Source organism: Prunus mume, linkage group LG8 (assembly GCF_029339155.1).
Source record: "Prunus mume cultivar Tortuosa linkage group LG8, ASM2933915v1, whole genome shotgun sequence".
Lineage (NCBI taxonomy): Eukaryota > Viridiplantae > Streptophyta > Magnoliopsida > Rosales > Rosaceae > Prunus > Prunus mume.
Window position 1 is genome coordinate 5,728,915 of NC_142705.1, and position 25,447 is coordinate 5,754,361.

Here is a 25,447-nt window from a genome sequence, read left to right on the forward strand (position 1 = left end):
AGAAACATTGTCAAAACCATGTATAAAAAAAATATATATATATAATTGGGAAATGCACCAAATTTTTCCTTGTTTGAAATTAAGTTATTGGTGACATAAAAAGAAAATAAGTTAATAATTATATGTGATATCGTATTTATTAGACAGATCAGTATGTTATGTTGTTCGACTGTGGACTACGATTCATTCAGAAGTTAAATCACTTGCCCAATATGCAGTATTGATGAAACTTGAACAAAAGGATATTAATTTTTGTTATTTTCGGACAAGTATGTAAACAGTAAAACTGCAAACTAAAGTGAAATTGTTGGCTTCCATGGAAGGAAAAAGATAAAGTTAGATTGGATGGGCCCATGGAAGGTGGTGCAGAGAACAAAACGCACTGGTACAAGCGGCAGCGGGTGGAAGGCCCAAAGTTTGGTATCTCCCGCCACAGGGGATTATCCAAATGACGATATTGCCCTTCCGTACTCTTTCAAATTATACTTACATCATCAGATAAAAAGGAGACCACATAGGAAAAATAAATGAAATAGGTTCGAATTACAAATGCCTAAAGATAGGAGGGTAAATTCGTGATTTGACACTTCAAAAGCTCGAAAGATTGAAAAACACACAAAGTAGCAACCCAAACGCGCAAACAGAAAGGAAAAGCTTTAAAAAATAAATGTCGATGTGAATTTCCTAAAATGGCCTTTGTCATTTATAATAGTCCCGTGATTCTCTCTGCTTTCACTGGAAGCAGTGGTGTCTTGAGTTTTTGTTAGCTCAGATCTCTCTCTCTCCGTTCGTTCAATCTATGCGTGGCTTGCAAAGGTCAGTATCAGAGAAAGAGACTTTCTCCTGTTTCATCCATTTATGAATGTCACATTACATTTGATTGCTTTTGGTTATCTCTTGTTCATTCTATCTCATCGATCTACACGTATTTTCTCCTCAAAGCCAAGGCCAAAGACCCAAAGGCAGGCTCTAATTTGCTCAAAGATTGATGCTTTTTGGTTTTTAACCGGTTCTGTTTTCGGGGTTTGATCATTGATGGGTTGATATCATCTCCTTGTCGGCTTTACTGCATTTTGTTTATTTATTTTGCTTTTTGTTGTTTCCAATAAACGTTTGAGATGAATAGATTAAGTTTTGATTTAAAATGGTTTCATATGAACAATATCTTCATGTAGCTAATTGTTGCCTTTGTTTTTGTTGTTTCTGATTATTAGGTAGAAACAGAACATTGTTCATCCTAAGCGACATAATCTCATACATGAATAGATGATTGATGAGCTGAAAAGGGAGCTGATATTGTTCCTTTGAAGTGAGCCTGTCTCTTGGGTTTCAGTGAAATGACAATGGACCTGCACCCATCAATGGCTCAAAGTGTAAGAACAGGTAGGTCGTCTTTTAGCTCTAGCAATGGCAATGGGGATACTCCTTTACACAACGCTGCTGCACTTTCAAATGGGGATGATTATGACAGTGATAGCTCCAGCTTGGCACCAGCGTAAGTTGCTTGCAGTTCATGTCTTCAACTTTTGCTTGAATCCCTTCATTATTCTGTTTATGAATTTCTTTACCCCGGTTTTATTGGTTAGATATTAAAGACGGATCAATCAGTTTGCAAATTAAGCTAAAGTGGGGCACTCTGGTTGTAAAATTGCTGTTTGAAATGGGTCTTAATTTCATTTTCATGATAGTATTATACCATGATTGGTTCTTAAACATGCACCTGCAGTTTGCTCGTTATGAGTTTGTCTTGCCTCTGACTGTCAGCATACTTCCATTTGTTAATTGCAGAACACCTAGGACCCTATCAATGGACATCCCAGCAGAACTTGCAGGTGCCATACCCTTGATTGATAGATTTCAGGTACGAGCATATATTGTCTGACATTCAATGTGATATGCCAACACGCACCCAAACATACATGGGTGTGCACACACTTCCAAGTTCATTGTCCTTGGTTTTTTTTGTTCCAGAAATCAAATAACCTGAATGTATAAAGTACTGATTATGCAATTTTTTAGGTCAATAAACTGATGTAGTACAGCCCTGGGTATTAGTTTAAACACTTGAACCAATAGAACAGAAAAGAATATAAGAGGTCGAAGAGAAGAAAAGATAGAAGGAAGGCAGAAATCAGAGAGTTTAAGAGAAGGTTTAATTCAATATTCAAATCTGAGTTTAAAGAACTATATGGGGGTATTTATAGCAAACTAAACCTATTATTAAAAATCCCTGCTTAAACAGAAATCCTAACCCAAATAAAATAGAAACTTAAAACTAGAAATCTGGAAATCTGGAAAAGTAGAAATCCTACTAGAATTTGGAAAACTAGAGAATCTAGGAAACTAATAAATTTAGGTCCTACGCTTCCTGCATCATAAACATTAATATGGTTTATTTTCTTTTGAAAATAGGTAGAAGGATTTTTGAGGTTAATGCAGAAACAGATTCAGTCTGCTGGGAAACGAGGGTTTTTTACTAAAAAATCAGTTGGTCCTCAACCTCGAGAAAAATTCACTTTTGAGGATATGCTGTGCTTCCAAAAGGTAATTACATTTCATAAACCTATTATTTATTTAAAATTTAAATCCTTCAAGAGCTAAATTACATGCTTTAACAGGATCCAATACCTACATCGTTACTAAAAATCAATAGTGACCTGGTAAGCCGGGCAACGAAACTGTTCCAGATCATTCTGAAATACATGGGAGTTGATTCATCTGATCGAGTTACTCCAGCGAGCTTAGATGAACGTGTTGAGCTTGTTGGAAAGATGTATAAGCAAACATTGAAGCGAACAGAGCTTAGAGATGAACTTTTTGCCCAAATTTCAAAACAAACAAGAAACAATCCTGATAAGTATGTATATTTTCTTATAGTATTTTGTTTCTAGATAAGTATTATTTGGGTGTGCCAATGGTAGTGATAAAACTGTTGTCATTTCTATGATTGATGGATTGGCTGATTTGATTTTGGTATAACAGGGAATACTTGATAAAAGCATGGGAGTTAATGTTCTTATGTGCATCCTCTATGCCGCCAAGCAAGGACATTGGTGGATATCTGTCGGAGTATGTCCATAATGTAGCACACGGTGTGAATATTGACTCTGAGGTTCGAGTCTTAGCACTAAATACATTAAATGCTTTGAAGCGTTCTGTAAAGGCTGGTCCTAGGCATACAATACCAGGCCGTGAGGAGATTGAAGCGCTTTTAACTGGTCGAAAGCTTACAACTATAGTGTTCTTCTTGGATGAAACTTTCGAAGAAATCACATATGACATGGCAACAACAGTGGCTGATGCTGTTGAGGTACTTTTAGCTTAACAAATTTTATGTGCACTATTTGTTTGGGTGCTAAAAGAGTAAAGGAAAATGAAATAACAAAAATAAAGAAATGGGATGGAGGAATGTGTCTTACAGTCAAACATAGTGGGAAGCCTTTGCTTTGGCAGGTCATTACAAAACTGAAACTTAAAAAAAATTATGGTAATGTGAATATTTGAAGTTGTTAAATGTACAGTATTACCAAACTGGGATCCAGTGGACACCCATTTGAAGTACCATAATAGGATTGTTGAAAACATTTTTTGAACCCTTTCAAAATTTGAACGTTCCTGTTTCCAGTGTGGTTTTTTATTCCATTCCTTGTGCTCAATCCACGAGAAGAACTGATATTTAAGAAACTTTCCTTTGTTTCACTCAAAATTTAAACCCTTTTTATTTGAAGTCAGTGTTGAATAAAGCTACTATTTAGTGAAAGCAATGTGAAACTCTTCCTGGAATTGAAAACTAACTTTAAAGACTTTGACTTGTCCACTATGAATGAGTAACTAAAGCTACCTAAGTTGTAAAAAGTGCTGCTTATTGTTATCTAACTCACAAGGTCTTTTGCCACTGTGAATTACATTAGTTTCTATTTGTAATTTGCAATTAAGATCCATTACCTTTTGAGGTTTTTGATAGTTTCAATCCATGTCTCTTTCAGGAACTTGCAGGGGTAATTAAACTCTCAGCATTTTCTAGTTTTAGCCTATTTGAATGCCGCAAAGTTGTAACTGGCTCAAAATCACCTGATCCTGGAAATGGTATTTCTTTTATTTCCTTCATGATGGTTTCCTATGCTGGTTTTCACTGAACTATTTATGTAATGTGCATTCTCTTGTTGTGCAGAGGAGTATATTGGGTTAGATGACAACAAATACATAGGAGATCTGTTGGCAGAATTCAAGGCAGCAAAGGATCGAAGTAAAGGAGAAATTTTGCATTGCAAGTTGACATTCAAGAAAAAGCTATTTCGGGAGTCGGATGAAGCTGTAGCAGATCCAATGTTTGTGCAGTTGTCATATGTTCAAGTGCGTAATTTCAATAGAAGTATTGTTGAGTTGCTTAGACTGTTGTTTTATTAGTTTTGTGATGCTCATTGGAAAAAAAAATTAAAGCATTGTTTGTTCACATTTTGTTTTGAATTGCTTTTTTGAAAGAAACCAAGGCAAATCTTGCTTTTAATAGCTGTGAAAATTGAATGCGTGAACATAATGATTCCTATGTTGATACTTAACTTCTAAAATTTGGTTATATGCTGTTATTTTGTTACAGTTGCAACATGATTATATGCTGGGCAATTATCCTGTCGGAAGAGATGATGCTGCACAGCTTTCTGCATTGCAAATCTTGGTTGACATTGGATTTGTGCGCAATCCGGAATCATGCACGTTAGTGTTTTTGCCACTTTTTTGTTCTTTATTCTATTCATCTTGTCCTTATCAATTATTTGTTTTACAGTATATCTTATTCATTCTTGTATAATAGCATTTGCATAGAGATCTTCCTATTGGACTTTGCATCCTTTATTCTTTTGCCATCTCGATTTCAACTTGTTGATGTTAATATTTTTCAGTGATTGGAATTCTCTTCTGGAACGCTTCCTACCTAGACAAATCGCAATCACACGAGCAAAACGGGAGTGGGAGTTCGATATTCTTTCTCGTTACCATTCAATGGTAAGTTACCATTCAGTGGTAAAACTTAAAATTTTGGAATTCATTGTGAATTGATAATTTTCCTCTAACAGAACCTTGTATGTTAGTCCATTATTGTTATTTTTCCTCTTGAAGTTCTTCCACAGGTTTTTCTTGTAAGTATTTAGTACGAAGTATATGGAACCATTATTTGTAAATCTGCAGTACAGGTTCTTATATATGATTACTTTCAAATACACAAAAACCTTAACATTTTTATTTTATTTTATCAACTTTGACATCTACTGTGTGTATCTTATTTGACTCTACTTTGTATTCATCCCTCTGATTTGGTTGTCTGCGACTTCTTGCACGTGCACCCTCAATCATCTGTCTTCCACTTATTAGTCAGTGCTACTTTTGAAGGAGATATAATGTTTCAGCTGACAGCAACTATTCATCGAGAAACATTTTCTTTTAAGATAATACACTTTGTTGTATGGTAGGAAAATTTGACAAAGGATGATGCAAGACAACAATTTTTGCGAATATTGAGAACACTTCCTTATGGGAATTCAGTCTTCTTCAGTGTTCGCAAGATTGATGATCCCATTGGACTTCTGCCGGGTCGGATTATTTTGGGCATCAACAAAAGAGGGGTGAGTTCGTTTACGAATTAATATATATATATATATATATATATATGTGTGTGTGTGTGTGTGTGTGTGTGCACATTGTAATGTTATACTGATATTATAATATTACATTCCTCAGGTTCATTTTTTCCGTCCGGTTCCAAAGGAATATCTACATTCAGCTGAGCTAAGAGACATAATGCAATTTGGTAGTAGCAATACTGCTGTTTTCTTCAAAATGAGAGTTGCAGGTGTTCTTCACATATTCCAATTTGAAACTAAGCAGGTTTTGGCACCTCTCCAAGCTAGCAGTTTGTTGATCAATCATTTTTGGGTTTTTTTCTAATGCCTCTTCACTTATATGTTTTTACTTAGATGCATTTCTCTTTTCCATACAGGGTGAAGAAATTTGTGTTGCTCTTCAAACACATATAAATGATGTCATGCTGCGGCGATACTCTAAAGCTCGGTCTGCTACTAGTGGTTCAACAAATGGAGATCTTTCAAACAATTTTAAGCCCTCTGATGTTGAGATGTATGAAAAACGTGTACAGGATTTGTCAAAAGCTGTTGAGGAATCTCAGAGGAATGCTGATCAAGTAAGAAAATAAGATTTTAATGCATTGAATGTTGGTTACTATAGTTATATGGTGGCTGAATGAAACTATGTGAATTCAGTTGCTAGAAGAATTGCGTGAAAAGCAAAAACAAGAAGCTAAATTGCAAGAAGATTTAGAAAGTTTGAAGCAGTTCTTGGCATTTGAGAAGCAAAACGTGACAGAAGTTACATCTGAGCATGATAGGCTTAGATCATCATGTGATGAAAAGGATAAGGCACTTCAGGTTAGTGTGATTGATTTTCTTGAATTGTTCTTTGCACTCAATGCTGCTATAAATTATTGACATTGATTCCCAAATTCATTAGGCTGCACTATTAGAGAAGAAGGGCTTGGAAGGAAGGCTGGCAAAATTGAGTAATCTAGTGGCAGAGAAAAATAACAAAACTCAACTAGGTGGTGGAAAGAACCAGGTAAATATTGATGAATATATATTTTGGTATTGCTTTAATAAAGCTGGTTCTTTCAAATGCTAGATTAAGATGGTCAGTATTGGTTGTGATCTTTCATATGTGGTACAGAATCTTGAGGATGAGATAAAGCTTCGTAGTGAGGAATTGCAAGCAAAAGAAGAAATTATAAGGAGACTAACAGATGAAAAATTGTTATTGGAGCAAAGGATATCTGGGATTGAGAAAACTAAAGCTGATGAGGTAATTCCCTTGGGCTTTGACATCTGAATTTGGTGTTGGGAATGTTTGTTTTCTTCAAAACGCTTTTATTTTCTTTTCTTTTGGTACCCAATGTAGAAATCAAATATCTTATTGAGTGTTAACGGTGCAGATTGATTTTCTTGAGAAAAAAAATGAGCAAGAGCGCAAAGCATTAAAGCTTCGAGTGTTAGAACTTGAAAAGAAGCTTGAAGGAGTTAATCAAGAATTAGCTGTTGTAAAGTCAACTCTTGCCACCAAGAACTCTGAGATTGCTTCATTGCAAAGTAACTTAAAGGAATTGGAGGAATTGAGAGAAATGAAGGAGGTAATGATGATCCTTTACTAGATTCTTTATTTAGTTTCTTTTGTTTGGATTTTTTTTTATCTATAAGGTTGCAATATTTGTGAACATTTTGCAAATGAATTTCTATTGATTTCAGGACATCGATAGAAAGAATGAGCAAACTGCTGCCATATTGAGGATGCAAGGAGCTCAACTAGCTGAGTTGGAAGTGCTTTACAAAGAGGAACAACTTTTGAGGAAGCGCTATTTTAATACTATAGAAGGTTGGTGTTTCTTTAAAATACTTCTGATATTTGATTGAGCATTTTTTCAATCTTTTCAGTATCAGTGACAAACTTTTGTCCATTTGGATACTTTCCAGATATGAAAGGCAAGATAAGAGTTTTTTGTCGTTTAAGACCATTAAATGAAAAAGAAATTGCAGACAAAGAAAGAGGTACTACTACGAGTGTCGATGAGTTCACGGTTGAACATCCATGGAAAGATGATAAACTCAAACAACATACATATGATCGTGTGTTTGATGGTAATGCTACACAACAAGATGTGTTTGAAGACACAAGGGCAAGTTTTCTTCTATTCAGTTGATAAGTAAATTTATTTTTCTTAATTGCTATGAAATATACATGTGTAAATAATCTGTAATATGCTAACTATTTTTTGTCCATTTAATGCAGTATTTGGTACAATCAGCTGTAGATGGGTACAATGTGTGCATATTTGCATACGGGCAAACGGGTTCTGGAAAAACATATACTATTTATGGTTCAGATGCTAATCCTGGACTCACTCCACGAGCAACTGCAGAACTTTTTAAAATAATGAAGCGAGACAACAACAAATTCTCATTTTCATTGAAGGTATGTGTTGGTGGTTCTATATAATGATCATTTGTTGCCACTCAATTTTCTTTTTTTTAAATATGTTAAATCAATGCATATTTGGTTTACATTTTTGTATGGGCGTTTGGTTACATGTTAGCCGTTGCCATTTGCAGCCCTCACAAAAGATATATATGATTATTGTGATGTTTGCTTTTTTCTATCCAAATTTAAGACTTTTGTTCATATATTAAGCACAATAAAAACATCTGTTCAAATGTAAGACAATGCGAGTAAGATGACAAGAAGTCCATCATATCTAGGTTAACACTCTTAAACAAATATACAAGTTACTTTCATTATTGTTGTTTAGACTTGATAATGGTATTCATCTATATATTTTTGCGCAGGCATACATGGTGGAGGTGTATCAGGATACACTTGTGGACCTTCTCTTACCAAAAAATTCTAAGCGTTTGAAATTGGATATCAAGAAAGATTCGAAGGTAATCTGTTTATTGAGGTCTATAATGTTTTGTAATTCTACAAGTCATGTGGTTTTTATAAGACTATGACGAATGTTTTGAGATGTTATGCATATGTGGTCCTTAAATTTCTATGTTATCAAAATATTTTGTTTTGGAATTTGGCCTCATTTTTTTGATTAGTAAAACTATCTTTGAGTTCACTCTCAATGTTTCATTTGTGATGTTAGGGTATGGTTTCTGTTGAAAACATAACGGTTCTATCAATTTCAACATATGATGAACTGAAAAACATCATTCAAAGAGGGTCAGAACGAAGACATGTAGCTGGAACTCAAATGAATGAAGAAAGTTCAAGATCTCATCTCATCGTTTCAATTGTCATTGAAAGTACCAACCTTCAAACTCAATCAGTAGCAAGAGGAAAGGTATATTTTCCAAAATAAATGAATAAATATTTGTTCATGCACCTTGGGTAAATGTGATGCACATTAGTTGCATTCACTCATGCATGGTTTCATTTGAAGTTATGCTCATAATGTCTTTCCTTTATATAATCATCTGTAGTTAAGTTTCGTGGATCTTGCTGGTTCGGAAAGAATAAAGAAGTCAGGCTCTTCAGGCAGTCAACTTAAAGAAGCTCAAAGTATTAATAAATCACTTTCAGCACTCGGAGATGTTATCAGTTCTTTGTCTTCTGGTGGTCAACACATACCCTATAGGAACCATAAATTGACGATGTTGATGAGTGATTCACTTGGTGGTAATGCTAAGACGCTGATGTTCGTTAACGTTTCTCCTGCTGAATCAAATGTGGATGAGACACACAATTCTCTAATGTAAGTTCTATTGTTCTTAGTTGCATGTTGATATTATGTAACCATGTTTATTTATTAAATTAGTTTGTAGTGATGTGGCTTTGATTGAAATCTTGGTTAAGTGTGATATTCTGTTTGAAAAAAAAAATCACACTTTTTTGCTGATTCAGGTATGCATCAAGAGTTCGGTCGATTGTGAATGATCCAAGCAAAAATGTTTCTTCAAAAGAGATCATGCGACTGAAAAAGTTGGTTGCATATTGGAAAGAGCAAGCAGGCAGGAGAGGGGACGAAGAGGATTTGGAAGAAATTCAAGAAGAGCGACCAGTGAAAGATAGAGCAGATGGCCGCCATTCCATGTAACTTTTCTCCTACACTAATGTGGCGCAACTTCTAATTGGCAATACTGGTAGTACTACAAGTTCTTAGGAAGAATTTTGGAATGTAATCTAGGGCTTTGGAAAGGTGGATCGCATTGATCGAGCATACTAGATTGGTTCTATTCTAGTTGCTATTGTGTTTTGGGGTCCCGATGATCTCTTTCTGTGATTGTACTCTGGATAAAAAAAGAGGGGTTGTAATTGGCTTAGAAGGATGTTAGTTGTACAGTCTGGATGGTGTGTATATATATGGCATTTTCTTAATTTGACATGTACACGTCTTCTTCTTTCATATTGTCTTCTGATTTTTTTTTTTCATTCATATTTTTGTTTCAGATACAATAATGTCAATCATAATTTTACATATTGCCAAATGATAAATAATAAATAAATAAAAAGAACAAAATGGGAAAATCTTATATATACTGTGACTTAATCACACTTATCTTTTTCTCCTATTTTCACTCTAAATTGTACATTGTATTTGGCTTAATAGTGATGTTTCCATTTGAATTTTCTGTCAACATCAATATGTTCCCAGACCACAAGATGATTGATGACGATATAATTGATAGGCATTAAGTCTGTTTTTCTTTTCCCTCCTCATTTTGTTGGCAAAAAGTGAACCTCCACATGGATTGCGTGCTTTTTTTTCACTTCTTTGCCGGTCCATTATAATAATCTTTCCTTAATTAGTACATAAGAAATGCTTATGGACAACCATTCAATTCCCAATGACTAAAATCCAATCCCAATGAACAACTGCATTTTCAGAATTTGAGGTCTGACTGTCCACACTTTACAGACTACAGTCATAGCCAGATAGGAAAGGGTAGAGAGCAGAAAACAAAACAAAAAACAAAAACAAAAATTCAGAACAAATGGGTGGGGGTGAAGATTGCATGATCATCCCAGTGATTGATATGCAAAAGTTTCCAGATGCAGAAGAGTACAAGAAACTGAGGGAAGCATCTGAGATATGGGGCTGCTTCAGGCTTATCAATCACAAGATCCCATTGGCTCTTATGAAGGAGATGAAGGCTGTGGTCAGATCCCTGCTTGACCTGCCCATGGAGATCAAGCAGCAGAACAAGGATGTCATAGCTGGTAGTGGCTACATGGCACCCAGCAAAGTCAACCCTCTTTATGAGGCTCTGGGTCTTTATGACTTGGGCTCACCTGAGGCTGTGCATACTTTTTGCTCTAAGTTGGATGCCTCTTCCCACCAGAGGTTACCTCTGCAACTCATAATACTCCATTATTTCTACTAATTATTGTTAATAGTTTGTGTTGTTTTAGCTTGATGGGTTAGCAAACATCAAAAACTAGCTGCCCAGATTAAGTTTCAACCTTAAAAATCCAACTTGGTTGATAGTTATATGTGTTATTTGCTTACCAGAGTCTTGAAGTTGTTTTTTGTTGTTGGGTGTGCAGAGAGATAATATCGAAGTATGCTCAAGCAGTGTATGATCAGATTGTGGAAATAGGGCACAAGTTGGCAGAGAGTCTTGGGTTGGAAAATGTTGATTTTCTCAATGGCTGGCCTTGCCAGTTTAGGATAAACAAGTACAACTTCAAACCTGAATCAGTGGGCTCTTCTGGTGTACAGATACACACAGATTCAGGATTTCTAACCATTCTTCAAGATGATGAAAATGTTGGTGGTCTAGAAGTGATGGATAAAGCTGGTGCCTTTGTCCCAGTTGATCCTTGCCCAGGCACTCTCCTTGTCAATCTTGGGGATGTTGCTCAGGTATGAGAATTAGGTCCATGTTTTTCTTCTTCTTTTTTGCGAATTTGCCTTTTTTTAAACTAAGGTAAGGTAATTTTGTTCTTATTGATGTTTTGATACCAAGGCATGGAGCAATGGGAGGTTGTGCAATGTGAGGCATAGAGTGCAATGCAGGGAGGCAACGATTCGAGTTTCGATTGCTACATTTCTCTTGGGACCAAAGGATCAGGAAGCCGTGGAGGCTCCTCCGGAATTCGTGGATTCGGAGCATCCACGGCTCTATGTCCCTTTTACTTATGAAGACTATAGAAAGCTCAGGCTCTCTTCAAAATTGCAGGCTGGTGAAGCCCTTGCTCTCCTACGTACCACCCCATCCTAATTGCTGATATGAACCAAAGCTTAGCTATAGCATATATCAGCCTTCCATTTTAACCCATCTCCAATGCATAAATAGAAGCGAACGTAAGCTCATTGTAAACGCAGTTACATTTGCAGACCATTTATATCCAAATAAGTAACTTAATAAAATCCATATTTGCCCAATTGCACTAGATTTGTTTCTGTTTTCCATTTGCTGATAGAGATTCTTTTACCATTTCTAAAGGAAGTTTGAATTTTTCCTTATTGACAAATACAAACAATTTGGTTTTCAAGACAAGGCATGTCGAATCAGTCACATCTTGTCTCAACTACTCTGAAATCTTCAAAGTCATGACTTTGCAGTTAACTTCTGAAAAGCCCTAATCTTTAATTCACACAAGAAATAGAAAACTCAACGGTTCTAATCATTTTTGCGTGAGAAAAAGGCCCGTTGAGTTGAATACAGAATCGAACATGCATTTATACAGAAACGGTCAGATAAGGAGTCAAGTTTATAAAGGGGAGAACATGGGTGGGGAAACAAGATGTAGACACTTAAAAATATCAACAAGATGTACAAACTTACACGTGGAAAAGCACCTTCGGTGACAAACAAAACAAATGAGAAAAAAGAAACAGTATTTAAACTAGGAAATTTCTTTTTATTTTATTTATTTTTTAAAAAGAAAAGTGGAAGAATAAATAAATTGAAACGTGTGGCTCACTGGTTCTAGTGATAGGATGACAAAATTAAGCATCTTAAACTTAAACAAGGGAGGAGCTGTCGCTATATCCTCCTGCTCCTCCATAGCTGTCCTGGCTGTCGTAGCGTGAGCGTGGGGTCCATTCAGATCTATCCGAAACTGATATCCCCAGAGGCCATGACGACGTCGTGTTCACAGTGTTGGCTGCGCTGCTGACTCCTTCAGGCAGAGAGGAGGAGGGCCACACAAAAGCGGGTTTAAAAGGCGGGACTCGGGGCACCGGAACCGACGCGGAAATGATTTGGATAATGGCCTGGGTCTTGGGCCTCTCATTGGCAATAGGGTGAGAGCAGGCCAGCCCAAGAAGCAAAAGCCTCTCAGCTTCCTCTGCCACGTAATCACCCCCAAGCCTCTCGTCCACGGCCTCCAAAACACGCCCTTCTCTATGCAAGGACCAAACCCAATCCACCACACACTGAAACCCGCCCATTTTGGTCCATGGTCGTTGACCGCACGCAACTTCTAGAAGCACTGCCCCGAACCCATACACATCAGACTCGCACGTGGCCTTGCCCGTGTGGAAGCACTCGGGTGCGATGTACCCCATTGTGCCCGGTACACCCTCGAGCTCCGCATACGAGGTTTTCTCGTTGTCCAAGGCACGTGCGAGGCCAAAGTCGCCGAGGCGGGAGTTGAAGTGGGAGTCTAGCATTATGTTGCTGGCCTTGAGGTCTCTATGGATCACCCTTTGGTCGTACTCGTTGTGGAGGTAATGCAAGGCGGACGCCACCCCGGATACAATTTTGTACCTTTGGCTCCAGCCTAGTGTTGCATTCTCAGGACCCCCGAAAAGGTGGTTGTCCAAGCTACCGTTCGGCATGTACTCGTATACTATGAGTAGCATCCCAGTTTTGTGGCACCATCCTGCATGTTTGTTTTTGAATGGGATTGTTAAAATGTGTGTGGAAGCAGAAAAAATCAAACATGAGCGTAAGAAAACGATTCTAAATAGCATCTCCCGTATGTAGGTATGAATGTAGGAAAACGAAAGGGTAACACAATTTGGATATTAGCGTTTGGAATAGCATAACCCAGTTTTGAGCTAACTCATCAATAGATGGATTTGTACAGCTTGACCTATTCATCAGTTCGTTGGATATGGAACAATAGGCACAAGTGACACACAGCCACAATGGTTGACCAATAACATCTACAGAATGACAGTGGACTTTGGGGATTGGCAATTTGGCATGCATGTGCTTAAATAATATAGTCCTAATATAATCCGAATTGGTGCATTAGGAGCCAAAGAATCAGTCGGCGGCTATTGTTGTGTACCTACCCGGTAAGAGACTGAAAACGACATGGCGTGCCTTGTTAGGTGAGCAATTAGGACTAAACAGAATTAGCTTAAGATTCAGTTTGTGTGCGACGAGTTCAATTAGCCTCATGGCCATCATGGGCAGATTGCCCCAGGGGCCCGCCATATTAATTAATATATCCCATGCTAATAATTAGTTATTATTAATTAAATCTATAGTTTGGATAATCCACAAACAAATAAATCCTAAGCCTTAGATCAAAGAAAAGATCATGTTATGTGCAGACATAAATTAAGTCAATTGATAAAAAAAAAAATAAATATATATTTGAATTACCAAGTAGCCGGACGAGATGCTTGTGGCGGAGGCGGTTGATGATGGTGAGCTCAGCCAAAAAGTCGTCTTTACCCTTGAGATTATCCCGGGAGAATTTCTTCACAGCCACTTCCAAATTCTCTTTGGGTAGCACACCTCTATAGACCACCCCAAACCCACCTTGACCTAGCTTGTGCTTCTCGTCGAAGTTGTTCGTAGCCTTCTTCAGCTCCTTGAACTCAAACTCCCTTGGAGTGCCCGGAAGGCTCTTGAGTGCCCCTAAGATATTCGGATCGGAAGCGGCGGCCCTCCGCCTCTTGTGCACGTAATATACCAGCCCTCCCAAGCCCAACAGGAGCAGCACCACCACGGGTACACCCACTCCAAGTCCTATCTTCAGCCCCTGACTTTTGCTATCTTCACTCCCGACACCTGACAAATTCTCCACAGTCAGATTCCATCTCAATAAGCAATTGAGCTGGATTGCACTGCCGGTCGACGCAGAGAAACCGAAGTAGGAATTCTGCTCCACAATGTCCTTGAGACTGAGATTAGCCGTTAAGATTGGAGTTGTGGGCCTGGGCCTGATGACGAAATCGCTCGTTTTTGGGTCCTGCAACTGTTCGGCCATGAACACGTCTAACTGACGCGAAACGCCGTCGTACTGGACCCAGACCATGTAAAATTTGGTAGTGTTTGGGGCGATCTGGATATCCAGATCCGAGAGTGAAACGGTCTTGTTGGATCGGATCGAGTTGATGTTGAGGCCCAAATGGTTGTCGTCCGGGTCGAAGCTTTGCTTAAAAGTGTCGAGCTCGACGGCGAGGAGGTGGTTGCTGGGGTTCCCATCGGAGGCCGCGTTGGTTAAACCGAGGTATTGACCGTCGCTGCCTTGAGGGAGGGTGAGATTCGGTGCTATGAGGAAGGCCAGGCCCTCTCCGGGGACGGCGGAGCTGTTGACACGAAAGACGTTAACGAGGAACGACGTATTGAAAGACGCCACGCGTCCCGAGGCTCCGGTTGTGGCGGAGCCAGGAGAATCTGAATCGGTCCAGAGCACGAAAGAGTGGTTGAAGAAGACTCTACCTGAGCGGTTGGCGAGCGTGAAGTTGCCGGCGGAGTCCGGCGTGATCTGGAGCGCCTCGTTGCTGATCGTCGCCGGCTTGATCACCGCGAACGTGTTGTAATACGATTGGTCGAAGGGGCCCCACTTGTGCTGAGATGTCTCGAGGTTCTGAGCGTCGGAGAAAGCCGCTGCGGGAAAAAGCAGAAGCAGCAGAAGCACCATGCCGGAAGTGATCAGAGCCAGCTGCTTCAGCTTCATGTGGTAGCTGCTGCTGCTTCTGGAGCTAGACGACGCCGTTGCACAGTTCAAAAAATGATGAGGAGATCGAGGGAGAGCTCGTGAATGGCCAGCTTAGCTCTCTGTGTCTGTCATTTGTTTATTTTTATTGTTGTGGTGTTTGTTTTTATCTCTACGAATGCGAGGGAGAAGAGAAGTTTGAAGTGTTTGGTTGCCGCTTTCGGCGTTATAACCTGGAACTTTCCCCATTAAATTACATTATTTATCTAACTATTCTTCTTCATTGCCGCAAAATGTATGCCCTTTCATTATCTGAGCCACCTCATATTTTCATTTTTATATACTATGCATACATGTATTTTTGTATTTTAGTAGTGTTTAATTTTCTTTGAATCTTCCTCTCAGCAGCGATGTATGTAACCCTAAATTTATACTTACAAAACTGAGGTGTGAGAGATTTAACAAATGAGTTGAAGATGACGAAGGCGTGCATTTTGTGTAATCGTAAATATAATGAACCTAAAAGCTAAAGTTATAACATTGAAAATCCTGTATACTCTATGTCATATGTCTGTTAGCGTGTTCTAATCATTATTGACCAAGTAAATGAATGAAAAAGGATTAAAAAAAACAATTGAAGTTATAAAAGTTAGCACAAAACTTTTTCTAATAGCACGATAATCATGATTTTACTACGCATTAATTCAAACGAAACTTCAATCTAATTATCTATTACAATGCATTGCATGGATATTAGTAAATATTAATTTCTCATTTGAGTTTATTTTTTTAATCACTCACGGTATACATGCATGGCTTAATTATTTGTTAACTAATGACTGCATAATATTAGCTTCTCTTTAGCATTTTTCACACTTCTAATTCCTAAATCCACGTTGTATCTCTTTCATCATTTTTCCTTTTTTTTTTTTTTTTTGTTGTTGTCTGATTATATTTTGATATAAACGATATTAAAAGAGGAAGAATCGAATCAAGAATCTTGAAATATTCTTAATTAACCACTCGAACTACAACAAGCCCTTCGTATATATATATCTTTAAACATGTTGTATACACATTAGTTTTACAGGTTGTAATTGGAGGCGCATAATAATTGCACGTGGAGTTGTTTAATAACGATTATGTTATTGTACTAAATCGAACGAAAAGAAACTACTTTATTCCATTTGACATGACTCAGCTCAACCATAATATTTGTCACTCTAGTGCTTGACACCTTGTAAACTACAGTATGCAACTCTTTTTCTAATTACCAACTTCTTTTTTCTTGCTTTTTAGGCAATTTTTTATATACCAAATGCCTTAATTTTCTAAAGCCTGTGGTCAAAAAGCAACTCGTAGCCAGTAGATGATTGATGCTCCTAATCCCAACTACCAAGAACAACACAGATACTTGATACTGTTCTTTAGAAGAATTAGGACTTGGAATTATTGCATGATACGTCCAAATCCGGAAGTTGAGATCGCGATGCCATGTGTGGCGGTGGAGTTTGCAAAGTCGCTTTTTTAAGAAGTCGCTTTCCATTTCATGTGTAGTAGCCTGCTCTTCACTAACTAAAGCACTTATGAGAAACGAAAGCGAGTGAGAATGGTGCGTGTGTGTGTGTGTTCATACGCACTTTAATTTACAGGATGTTGATTTTTTGTTTAATGGTAGAATATAATATATGTGAAACTGGATCAATTTTGATTACAGTGTCAGTAAGATGCTCAAAGTAGACAGTACTGATGAACTTCATTAGAGAAAAAAAAAAAAATTTAAGAATATAAAGAACATTCATAATCTTTTATGATACAAATTATGTAGCAAGTTAAGTTAGAAGCCGAAGTGAGGTGCAACTGAGAGAGTTATTCATGCAATCAGATAATTAGATATTTAATTAGGGTAACACAAAAATGGAAGAAGAAAAACGGCATAAAACCCAAATGAAGAAGATCATAACTCTTCAATACACACTAGAGAAATTAGAACTTCCAGAGGAGTTTTGTTGTCTTTAGGATAGGATAACTAAGTTCCGTACGTTTCTTGTCGAGAATGTACTTGTGTTTCATAATTTTTCATGTTCGAATGGAAGAAAAAAGATATTGTTTTTGAGTTTTTGTTTATGCAACAATACGTTTATATATCAAAATCACAATAAATAAAAAAGAAGAATCATTTTTAGTGTTTTTTTCAGAGAAAGGGGATTTTTTATTTTTTATTTTGGAATTATTTTTAGAGACAAATATTATTCAGACATTTATCAGTTGATGTTTGGAAAACTTGTTCTAGATAATTGGAGAAAGAGGTTTTAGAAAATAAAAGAAAAGAAAAATAACGAGGGAAACCCAATCCAAGTAAGGAAGGGAAAGGCAACCAAACCAACTACCCAGGGCCAGGCAGGCTCTACCGAAATAAAGCGCACCATGCCTTTCGTAATCATGGCGACCCCCGAAAGTCGAGTCAAACAGTCGCCCCCAGATCACAGATAGCATTTAATCAATCGCAAACGCTGCAAACCCTAAACGGTGCCCAAAAGCCCCAACTTTATCGTCTTCAGCTTCGGGTTCAGGTACTTCCTCCTCCACCGCCTTGTTCAAATCCTATTTTCTTTTCGTTGATTTCGATTCTTCGGTCGATTAATTTGTTCTGTCGAAACCCAATTTGAATTTCAGTTCCTAATTTACATAGGATGAGCCATGGAATTGGAAGGCTAGGGGTTTCAGTGTTTTGTTAATTATTTTTTCCCGGGAAGAAAGATTGACGCTTTATGTGAATATGCACATATGAAATTTATTTGTTTTTGCATAAAGATTAATGTCTTGAATTGGGTTGATAAAGCTAGGGTTTTGGCTCAATTTCATAGTTGATGGTTTAGTCCTTTTTGTCATATATGTATATATAAATTTGGGCATTCCTCAGAGTTATAACCTTAAGCTTGTTACATGAAACCTGAAAGTTAAAACCTTTGGCTTTAAATTTCTTTTATAAAGGGATTTCAAGTTCTATGTACTATGCATTGACTAGAACTAAGCTATTTTGGTGTTTTGGGACCGATGATTTGCACTGGTTTCTAATGTCTCTCCTCCATCATTGTGGATTGGTACATTGCAGCATCTAGTGATAAATGCAGGATCCAAAGATGTCGCTTGCTGAGGAATTTTCGAATCCTAAGCAACGGAAAAAGAAGCCCTCAACCCAGAAAGCCCCATTGTTTCAGTTACAAGGGAATGATGCCAATGGGACTCCTCCACTTCCATTGAAACCAGGGCAAAAGGTATCCAGAAGAAATTTTAAGAATGAAGTTTCTCCATCGTTTCAGCAGCCAGAGAGGTCAAACTCAGATTCATTGCCAGACTCTTCTACTTCTGGAAGCGGGTATCGTGCACTAAGGCTCAAGTATTTGCTGCTGGAGGAAGAGAGCTTTGCATTGGGGAGAGATCTAAGAGAGGTTGAAGATGAGGTTAAGACGCTTGAGGATGAGAAGCTTGCTCTCTTGGACCAACTTGTGGTGCTAGAAGGCCTTGTTGATCCCTCAGAGTTGCACCCCCAAGGGGTTACATTTATCATAGTTTAGCCCTTTATATCATTACTGGTTTATGTGGTTGAGTTGCACAGTTGTAAATTATTATGATATTCGATGTCAAAGACTGGGGAACGAATGTTATTGAATTTCTTTGGCATGCCTTGATAATTCAAAAGATGAATGATGCAGCTAGTATTTGGTATATGCATTGACTGTCTGCTGTCAATTTTTATTCAGAGTTAATGTTGCTAGTCAGGAAAATCACATTCGGTTCTTGAATTTAAGAAAACCAATACCGTTGTTTATGTCCATTAGTGCCACAGGAATTGCAGCTTAATATTGTTTTTTGATTGGATTAATTCACAGAATCACAAACATGGATGCAGATGCTCCATCGAATACAGAAAGAAAAAGAAACCGTAGGAAGCAAGACGTCAAGGCACAAAACAACACAATTGTGCACGCCAACCTATCAAGGTTCGGTGCTATGCGTGGAATTCAAACCACAATGCTGAGTGACGGGGTAAATAACAAATAAAAATTTCTTTGATTTGCGTGGTTTATCAAATTATCTCATATCACCCAAAAGAATACAAATAATTTCATAATAATTCAGCCCGGGAGCTTAGAAATTGTAGGTAACCTAGGATATTAAACTATACTTGGTTCTGCATTGGCTTCTTAGTGTGTAAAGATCTAGTATCTGTGAGGAAATTCAAGGTCCTAATCTAATTACAATTTTCGGCCAATGGTTATCTCAGCAACCCCGAATTTGAATGTGCAACTCGCACAACCAGGGGGCTGGTAACCCTTGATCTTCCACTTATCCAAGAAAAGAACCCAAATGCATATCCCTTAGATGGAGCAGTCACCTTGAAATTTACAGTGAAGTTCATCTTCTCCCCCAAGCTATTGAAGATTAATTGATCTGGGATAATAGTAACATTGATTCCGATGGGTGAGGAGACCACGGCTTTATAGATACTCTTTGGCTTCCCAACATTGGTAACTGTTCTAGTTACTGAGAAGTTGTCTTCAAGATTTGGCACTGTGATAGATGGATAGTTCAGGTCGGATGCTGTTCTGAATGCGTGATCACATCTACTGTTGTCTTGTGTGATTTGATGCACCGCCTTCTCATCATAACCAACTGAACAAAGAAATGCTACATAATCTGCTGGCTGAGCATCATAGACAAGACCAGGATCAAGGACTCTTTTTGGGTTCACAAATCCTGAGCCATAATCAAACGGGTTACCCCTTCTTCCTTCCGGGTCCACTATGATGGGTTTGCGGTGCTTATCCAGAAGAGTAGCTGTATGTTCCAAAAATTGTCAGATTCTTCAATACAATCTTAGGCACAAAATTGATGATATTTAAGGTTGAGAGACCAGAAAAGCTTTTCTAATTTAAAGACAACACTTTCTGTTTGAGAAAAAAAGTTTATTGTAGTTTCGGCCTAAGTAATTTTACCAGTAGTCATGATTGCAGATCTAATGGTTGCTGGTGACCATGATGGATGAACAGCTTTGATCAAGGCAGCGATTCCTGTTACATGCGGGCAAGCCATGGAAGTACCAGAAAGAATGTTGAACTGCTTGTCCCCTGCTGCTGGGGACCAAGATGCGAGTATGTTCAGTCCGGGCGCTGTGACATCAGGCTACAAAACAGGCTAATTAGAAGGTTATCTATGACATCTAGATAGAGCATGAAAATGTAAACCTAATAAATTACATAGCCAGTAAGTAAGCACAAGGTGATTTCTGGTTATTAGATAAAATTTACCTTCAAAATTTCGGGTGTCAAAGAATTGGGTCCTTTTGAAGAAAATGCTGTAACACGAGGTGCAGGTTTCAGTCCCAGTACAGTCTTTGCAGGGAAAATTCTAGACATTGATTTGCTGTGCACAGTGGTCTGAATCAGTTAAACAGAAAAACTCAAACTGTAAACTCAAACCTCAATGTTTTAGTTTATAAGACTAACCTTGTGCTTTTAATATGAGATAAAATATGATTTCCTATCTTCTGTCCAACAATGGCTGAAGGGATAACAAATGGTACAGCAATATCCTTATCTGCCTCATCAATGAGAACCATGCCGACACCACCAGCGTTTTTCACTAGCATACTTTTCACCATCTTTGACTCCGTTGAACTCTCAACATGCCGACAGACGAGAACCTTCCCTCTGGCCTTGGTTCTATTCAAGGAACTCTCTAAACAGTAACTGCAGGCACAAATAGAGAAGATGTAAATTAAGGTTTCGCTATGCATTGACATCTAAATAGCACTCACTTCCAAGTACCTTTTGATTCACCTGGATTGGTAGGGAGTGAAATACCCTGCATAGGCTTCAGAGGCAGAAATGATTCTTGCTGAGGCTTTCATTTCAAAGAGACTAAGACTTTCACCCTAATCATTTAGAGAACTTATGAGGCTTTACCAAAATAATCCACAAGTCTTTCCAACAGAAAGAAGTAAATAGCATTACCGTGAATTTAGCACCATTTTCTAGTATGATATCAGAAGTGAAATCCCTATCTGTTGAACTTGCAGCAACAGTGATCATCCATGGGGCGAGATTTGTTGCAGAACCCGGGTTTCCTTCATTTCCAGCAGAAGCAACCACTAGAATACCATGCCTAGCAGCATGGAATGATCCCACAGAAATGGCATCACTGAAGTAGTCCCCCTGTGGAGCATCAGGACCCAGAGACAGAGACAAGATGTTAACTCCGTCTCTGATTGCATCATCAAAGGCCGCTAGTAAGTCAGCATCATAACAACCAGAGTCCCAACACGTCTTGTATACTGCAATCCTAGCCATTGGTGCACCTCCTCTAGCTCCTCCAGATGCCAATCCCTTATAAGTCATGTTTGACACATATCGGCCAGCAGCTATAGAGGTCGTGTGGCTGCCATGACCGGAGCTGTCCCTTGGAGATCTGAATGACACTATGTTTGTTGAATCTTCCTCAGCTTCATAGCCAGACTTGTAGTATCTAGCCCCAATCAATTTTCTACGGAAATAATTTTTAACCAGTTGAGAGATTACCAATCAATAAACGTCCATGAAATAAACTAATCAGTCAATATAAAGTGCAAACCTGTTGCAAGTTGAAGCATTGAATGCTTCTCCTGATTCACAATGCCCCTTCCATCTAGCTGGCACTGGAGGCATGTTGTCATCATTAAAACTTGGAGATTCAGGCCAAATTCCTGCATGAGGCGGTGATTAATATTAAATAAACTATTTATTGCCCTCTCAACAATTAGTAAAATAAATAGCTTCTATCAGACCAGAGACATGCATGTGTTCAAGCATACAGACAGCAAAGTATTTGGGGCATGTTCATGTCACATGAGTCATGTGAGAGGATAATACGCCTAATAATATAAGCAAAACAGGGAATGTAAGTCAACAAACAGGCATGATGGTTGACTGAACAACCATACTTTACAATTATAGAGGGTGTGTTACAGATCCAGATGCCCAAAAGAAAGATTTAGTCAGAAATTAGAAGGGCAAAAAGAGTGATCAGTGCTTACCAGTATCAATGAAACCAACAATGACATTGACTTGGTTCTTTGTGGAAAAGCCAGTAATCTCCATGGTTTCTTCCCCCAAAAGACCCATGAAATCCCACGAATGAGTGGTGTGCAAGCTTCTTTTCAAATTGGGAAAAACCGAAACGACTCCAGGCATCTCTGTCAATTTGCCATACTTTTAACCACAAATCCATGAATCTATTCAAATTATAATTCCTGGAAGCGGATTGGGGAACTTACTAGAAATTTGGAAAGCTTGAAGGTCAGTCAACTTGGCTGCAAAGGCTCTGAAACCATGTCTGTAACTGTAAATGTGAGATTCTTGAGCTTGCTCTATGCTGTTCAACACCATTGATGTAAATCAGAGATAAGCAAGCAAAGCCAAAGTATAAATCAAGAAATGGTTTTGATTTGAATGAAGAAATAAAGGCAAGGACTTGCTGAAAGACTGACCTTCCACCATGCACAGAAGCAAGCAATTGATGGTTTTGCATCAAAATCTCATCTGGGTCATCACCATTTTTGCTTCCCATGTAAACTACATACACCTAAAACCCAAAAACAAGAAAACACTGAAACTACCAAACCAGAAAATTAAAAATAAATTCTCAGAAGAACAATTCCCAGAATTGAAATAATACAAGCTATTTACCTTAGCTGAAAGGCAAATGTTAATTTTGGCAACAAGAACACAAAGGAACAGAAAAAGAATGCTGATGCTTCTGCTAGTACAACGAAAAGAAACCATTTTTTCAGGTGTCCCACCTTTTCCCAAAAGAGATAAATATATGTAGACGACCAAATAGTTAGAGAAGAGAGGGAAGAAGATGGGTTCTTTATATATAGGAGGATGAGAGAAATGTTCGCTCTTTTTTACGGAGATGCGTAATGTAGTGGTATTGCTTTTGCAAAATTACTCAGATACAAAGCAAAAGGAGACACAAACGCCGACGATGATCAAACGTGAAGACAAGAAATAGTGGCAGAGGAGAGTGAGTGGGTGAGCAGTGGAAAATGAGAGAGAAATAAGGGAATTTTGCTTTTGGAGCAAACCAACCAACCACAGTGCCTCCCCTGTTTTACCCAAAAATCAACCTTAAAAAGTAACCCTCAAAACCGGACCGTTAAAAAAGTAATCTTTGTACTAAAAAACAACCAGTAAAGTAATAAAAAGCCGCTCATAACAGTGAAGTGAGCACTGAGTCACATCATCACCATCATCTTCATCTCTCTCTCTCTCTCTCTCTACTATTTTAATGGAGTTCACATGTAGTGTATATTAAGCATACGGTCCATTTTTTTACAAGATGTAGTAGACATTATTCGCATTTGGAGTTTAAAACCGTAGATTTTCGGGAAGATGATTTAGTAAATTACAATCAATTTTTATTTTAATAGAGAATGATATACTATTGATCTACTGACTACAGCTGCATTTAAAAACAATGCAAATACATACGGTTAAAAAGTTTGTTGCAACATACTAAAGAAATGATCCACAAACCATATGAGTCATAACCAAGTATGATTAGTGAGGCCTATTTCATAATCATTATAACCAACTTTTTCATGGATTTCATAATGATCTGATCTGATCTCTCTAAGATTTTCACACCCGTGACCCTTTACTATACAAATTATACTGTAATTATGATTCTTCACCCCGGTCTGTTCATCAGCAATATATTGTAAATATGTAATAGTAAATTCATGTTGATGAAAAAACTGTAACCAATATGGAGATTAGCGTGCGTATGCTGCAATGTTCTGTTTCCAAATCTTCTTTCTTCTATGAAAAGGATTGAAGGAACATCAACCGCAGAATAAACGAAGACAAACAACTAAACAGAGTACCTTAAAAGGGAGGAATTATATCACTCCAATTATTCATTCTTTAATTTGCAGAGGCCAATAAGAGACCAATGGCAAGTGTGAAATTATTTGGACATGAGCAGACAATTATACGTGAATTATGAGTCCAATTTGTATTTTTTTTAAAAATTACACAAAACATTAAGGGGACAGGCATTAATTATCAATATGTATCATTAATTTATAAAATTTCTATCATTTATGTTAAAAGTCTCAAAATTGTGTTGGAATTTTTTCCTCATTTATATGTGACACGGAATTTTCCAGAGGGAAAACTCAATTCCATTAAAAAAAATCATTTGCAGCTTATAAAAGTAATTCCTTTTGGTTTCACTTTTGAAAATTTTGATCAAGTACTAACAAAAATATCCATTGTTTCTTGAAATAATAGTAATAATAATAATAATGCACAAGCATATCGCTATCAGCTTCTTGAAAGCTCAACTGCCAAGTATCCCATGACTAGCTGAGCTGTTGTTGAGTGTAATTTGCATACTCGGGGCTTCTACTGATATTTCCAAAAGCAAGTGAACGTTTACCACAAAATCAATACCTATTATAAATAGATTGTCTGTTTTAGAATAGTTTCGATTATCGGTTGTTACTAAATGATTTGCGTTACGTAAGAACTAAGGTTGCAACTCAAGCGCATTGACAAGTTGACAATCAATCCTTAACTTCACCCTACAAACTTAAATTTCAAGTTCAATCCATATGTTATCCCTGATAATTAAGAACTAATAATCTTAAGAAACATAGAAAAATCCCAAATGGAGCAATATGAAAAGCACTCGTACCATGTCTTTTGGTAAGCATTTCAATGGGTTTGTAACGGGAAAAAAAAGATTCTCCATCATGTCGCATGCCACACATCATGTAAAGGTAAAAGGCGAGGGGGGTTTGCTGTGTGTTTGGTAATGATGTTGATTATGATCATTGTTATTATTATTATGATTATGATGAATATTATTATTATAATTTCCAAATCACAACTTTAATTTACTCAAAGGGTATGCTTGTAGCCAGCCACAATCATTGCTTATGATGTTTTTTGCACGCAATTAGCCTTGGAAGGCACCCAATCTCACAATC

General features: G+C 37.7%; 5 protein-coding genes across 7 annotated transcripts; 3 read left to right on the forward strand and 2 right to left on the reverse strand.

Moving 5' to 3' along the window:
• The first annotated feature begins 677 nt into the window (after positions 1–677).
• ZWI (kinesin-like calmodulin-binding protein (ZWICHEL)) lies at positions 678–9,964 on the forward strand. Of its 3 annotated transcripts, none has more exons than XM_089043449.1 (24): positions 678–816; positions 1,215–1,495; positions 1,789–1,861; positions 2,413–2,544; positions 2,619–2,857; positions 2,983–3,310; positions 3,987–4,086; positions 4,172–4,353; positions 4,598–4,713; positions 4,899–5,001; positions 5,466–5,618; positions 5,734–5,880; positions 5,993–6,193; positions 6,273–6,437; positions 6,520–6,624; positions 6,733–6,864; positions 6,995–7,189; positions 7,305–7,431; positions 7,530–7,732; positions 7,846–8,028; positions 8,400–8,495; positions 8,705–8,902; positions 9,042–9,313; positions 9,463–9,964. In XM_089043449.1, the coding sequence occupies exons 2-24, from the start codon at positions 1,338–1,340 to the stop codon at positions 9,653–9,655; spliced, it is 3,801 nt and encodes a 1,266-aa protein (XP_088899575.1). In that variant the 5' UTR covers positions 678–816; positions 1,215–1,337; the 3' UTR covers positions 9,656–9,964. The 3 variants fall into 3 exon arrangements, with proteins under 3 accessions (XP_088899575.1, XP_088899576.1, XP_088899577.1); XM_089043450.1 differs by lacking the exon at positions 678–816 and adding an exon at positions 915–1,039; XM_089043451.1 differs by lacking the exon at positions 678–816 and adding an exon at positions 944–962.
• A 519-nt stretch (positions 9,965–10,483) lies between these two features.
• On the forward strand, positions 10,484–11,947 carry LOC103340489 (2-oxoglutarate-dependent dioxygenase DAO-like). Its single transcript, NM_001293263.1, is given in 3 exon segments — positions 10,484–10,903; positions 11,107–11,425; positions 11,529–11,947. Coding segments are annotated over 3 exon segments (924 nt in total). The 5' UTR covers positions 10,484–10,553; the 3' UTR covers positions 11,784–11,947.
• Positions 11,948–12,258: 311 nt separating this feature from the next.
• LOC103340487 (putative L-type lectin-domain containing receptor kinase S.5) lies at positions 12,259–15,568 on the reverse strand. The gene is made up of 2 exons (XM_008243905.3): positions 14,127–15,568; positions 12,259–13,392 (listed from the first exon to the last, which is right to left on the reverse strand). Exons 1-2 carry the CDS (start codon positions 15,427–15,429, stop codon positions 12,530–12,532), a joined length of 2,166 nt encoding a protein of 721 aa, XP_008242127.2. The 5' UTR covers positions 15,430–15,568; the 3' UTR covers positions 12,259–12,529.
• Positions 15,569–17,838: 2,270 nt separating this feature from the next.
• LOC103340486 (uncharacterized) lies at positions 17,839–19,139 on the forward strand. Its single transcript, XM_008243904.2, has 2 exons — positions 17,839–17,981; positions 18,524–19,139. The coding sequence occupies exon 2, from the start codon at positions 18,537–18,539 to the stop codon at positions 18,984–18,986; it is 450 nt and encodes a 149-aa protein (XP_008242126.2). The 5' UTR covers positions 17,839–17,981; positions 18,524–18,536; the 3' UTR covers positions 18,987–19,139.
• Positions 19,140–19,459: 320 nt separating this feature from the next.
• LOC103340485 (subtilisin-like serine-protease S) lies at positions 19,460–23,498 on the reverse strand. The gene is made up of 11 exons (XM_008243903.2): positions 23,136–23,498; positions 22,937–23,031; positions 22,724–22,821; positions 22,484–22,642; positions 22,042–22,153; positions 21,426–21,954; positions 21,252–21,346; positions 20,919–21,161; positions 20,721–20,835; positions 20,409–20,595; positions 19,460–20,250 (listed from the first exon to the last, which is right to left on the reverse strand). The coding sequence occupies exons 1-11, from the start codon at positions 23,229–23,231 to the stop codon at positions 19,688–19,690; spliced, it is 2,292 nt and encodes a 763-aa protein (XP_008242125.2). The 5' UTR covers positions 23,232–23,498; the 3' UTR covers positions 19,460–19,687.
• Positions 23,499–25,447: the final 1,949 nt, after the last annotated feature.

Coding starts and splice junctions, on each gene's coding strand:
- ZWI (XM_089043449.1), top strand. CDS start 1,338: ATGACAATGGACCTGCACCCATCAATGGCTCAAAGTGTAAGAACAGGT. Junction 7,190..7,304: donor AATTGAGAGAAATGAAGGAG/GTAATGATGATC, acceptor TATTGATTTCAG/GACATCGATAGAAAGAATGA. Junction 7,432..7,529: donor CTATTTTAATACTATAGAAG/GTTGGTGTTTCT, acceptor GATACTTTCCAG/ATATGAAAGGCAAGATAAGA.
- LOC103340485 (XM_008243903.2), bottom strand. CDS start 23,231: ATGGTTTCTTTTCGTTGTACTAGCAGAAGCATCAGCATTCTTTTTCTG. Junction 20,836..20,918: donor TCTCATATTAAAAGCACAAG/GTTAGTCTTATA, acceptor CACTGTGCACAG/CAAATCAATGTCTAGAATTT. Junction 20,251..20,408: donor ATCTGCAATCATGACTACTG/GTAAAATTACTT, acceptor TGGAACATACAG/CTACTCTTCTGGATAAGCAC.
- LOC103340487 (XM_008243905.3), bottom strand. CDS start 15,429: ATGAAGCTGAAGCAGCTGGCTCTGATCACTTCCGGCATGGTGCTTCTG. Junction 13,393..14,126: donor GCATCTCGTCCGGCTACTTG/GTAATTCAAATA, acceptor ACAAACATGCAG/GATGGTGCCACAAAACTGGG.
- LOC103340486 (XM_008243904.2), top strand. CDS start 18,537: ATGCAGGATCCAAAGATGTCGCTTGCTGAGGAATTTTCGAATCCTAAG.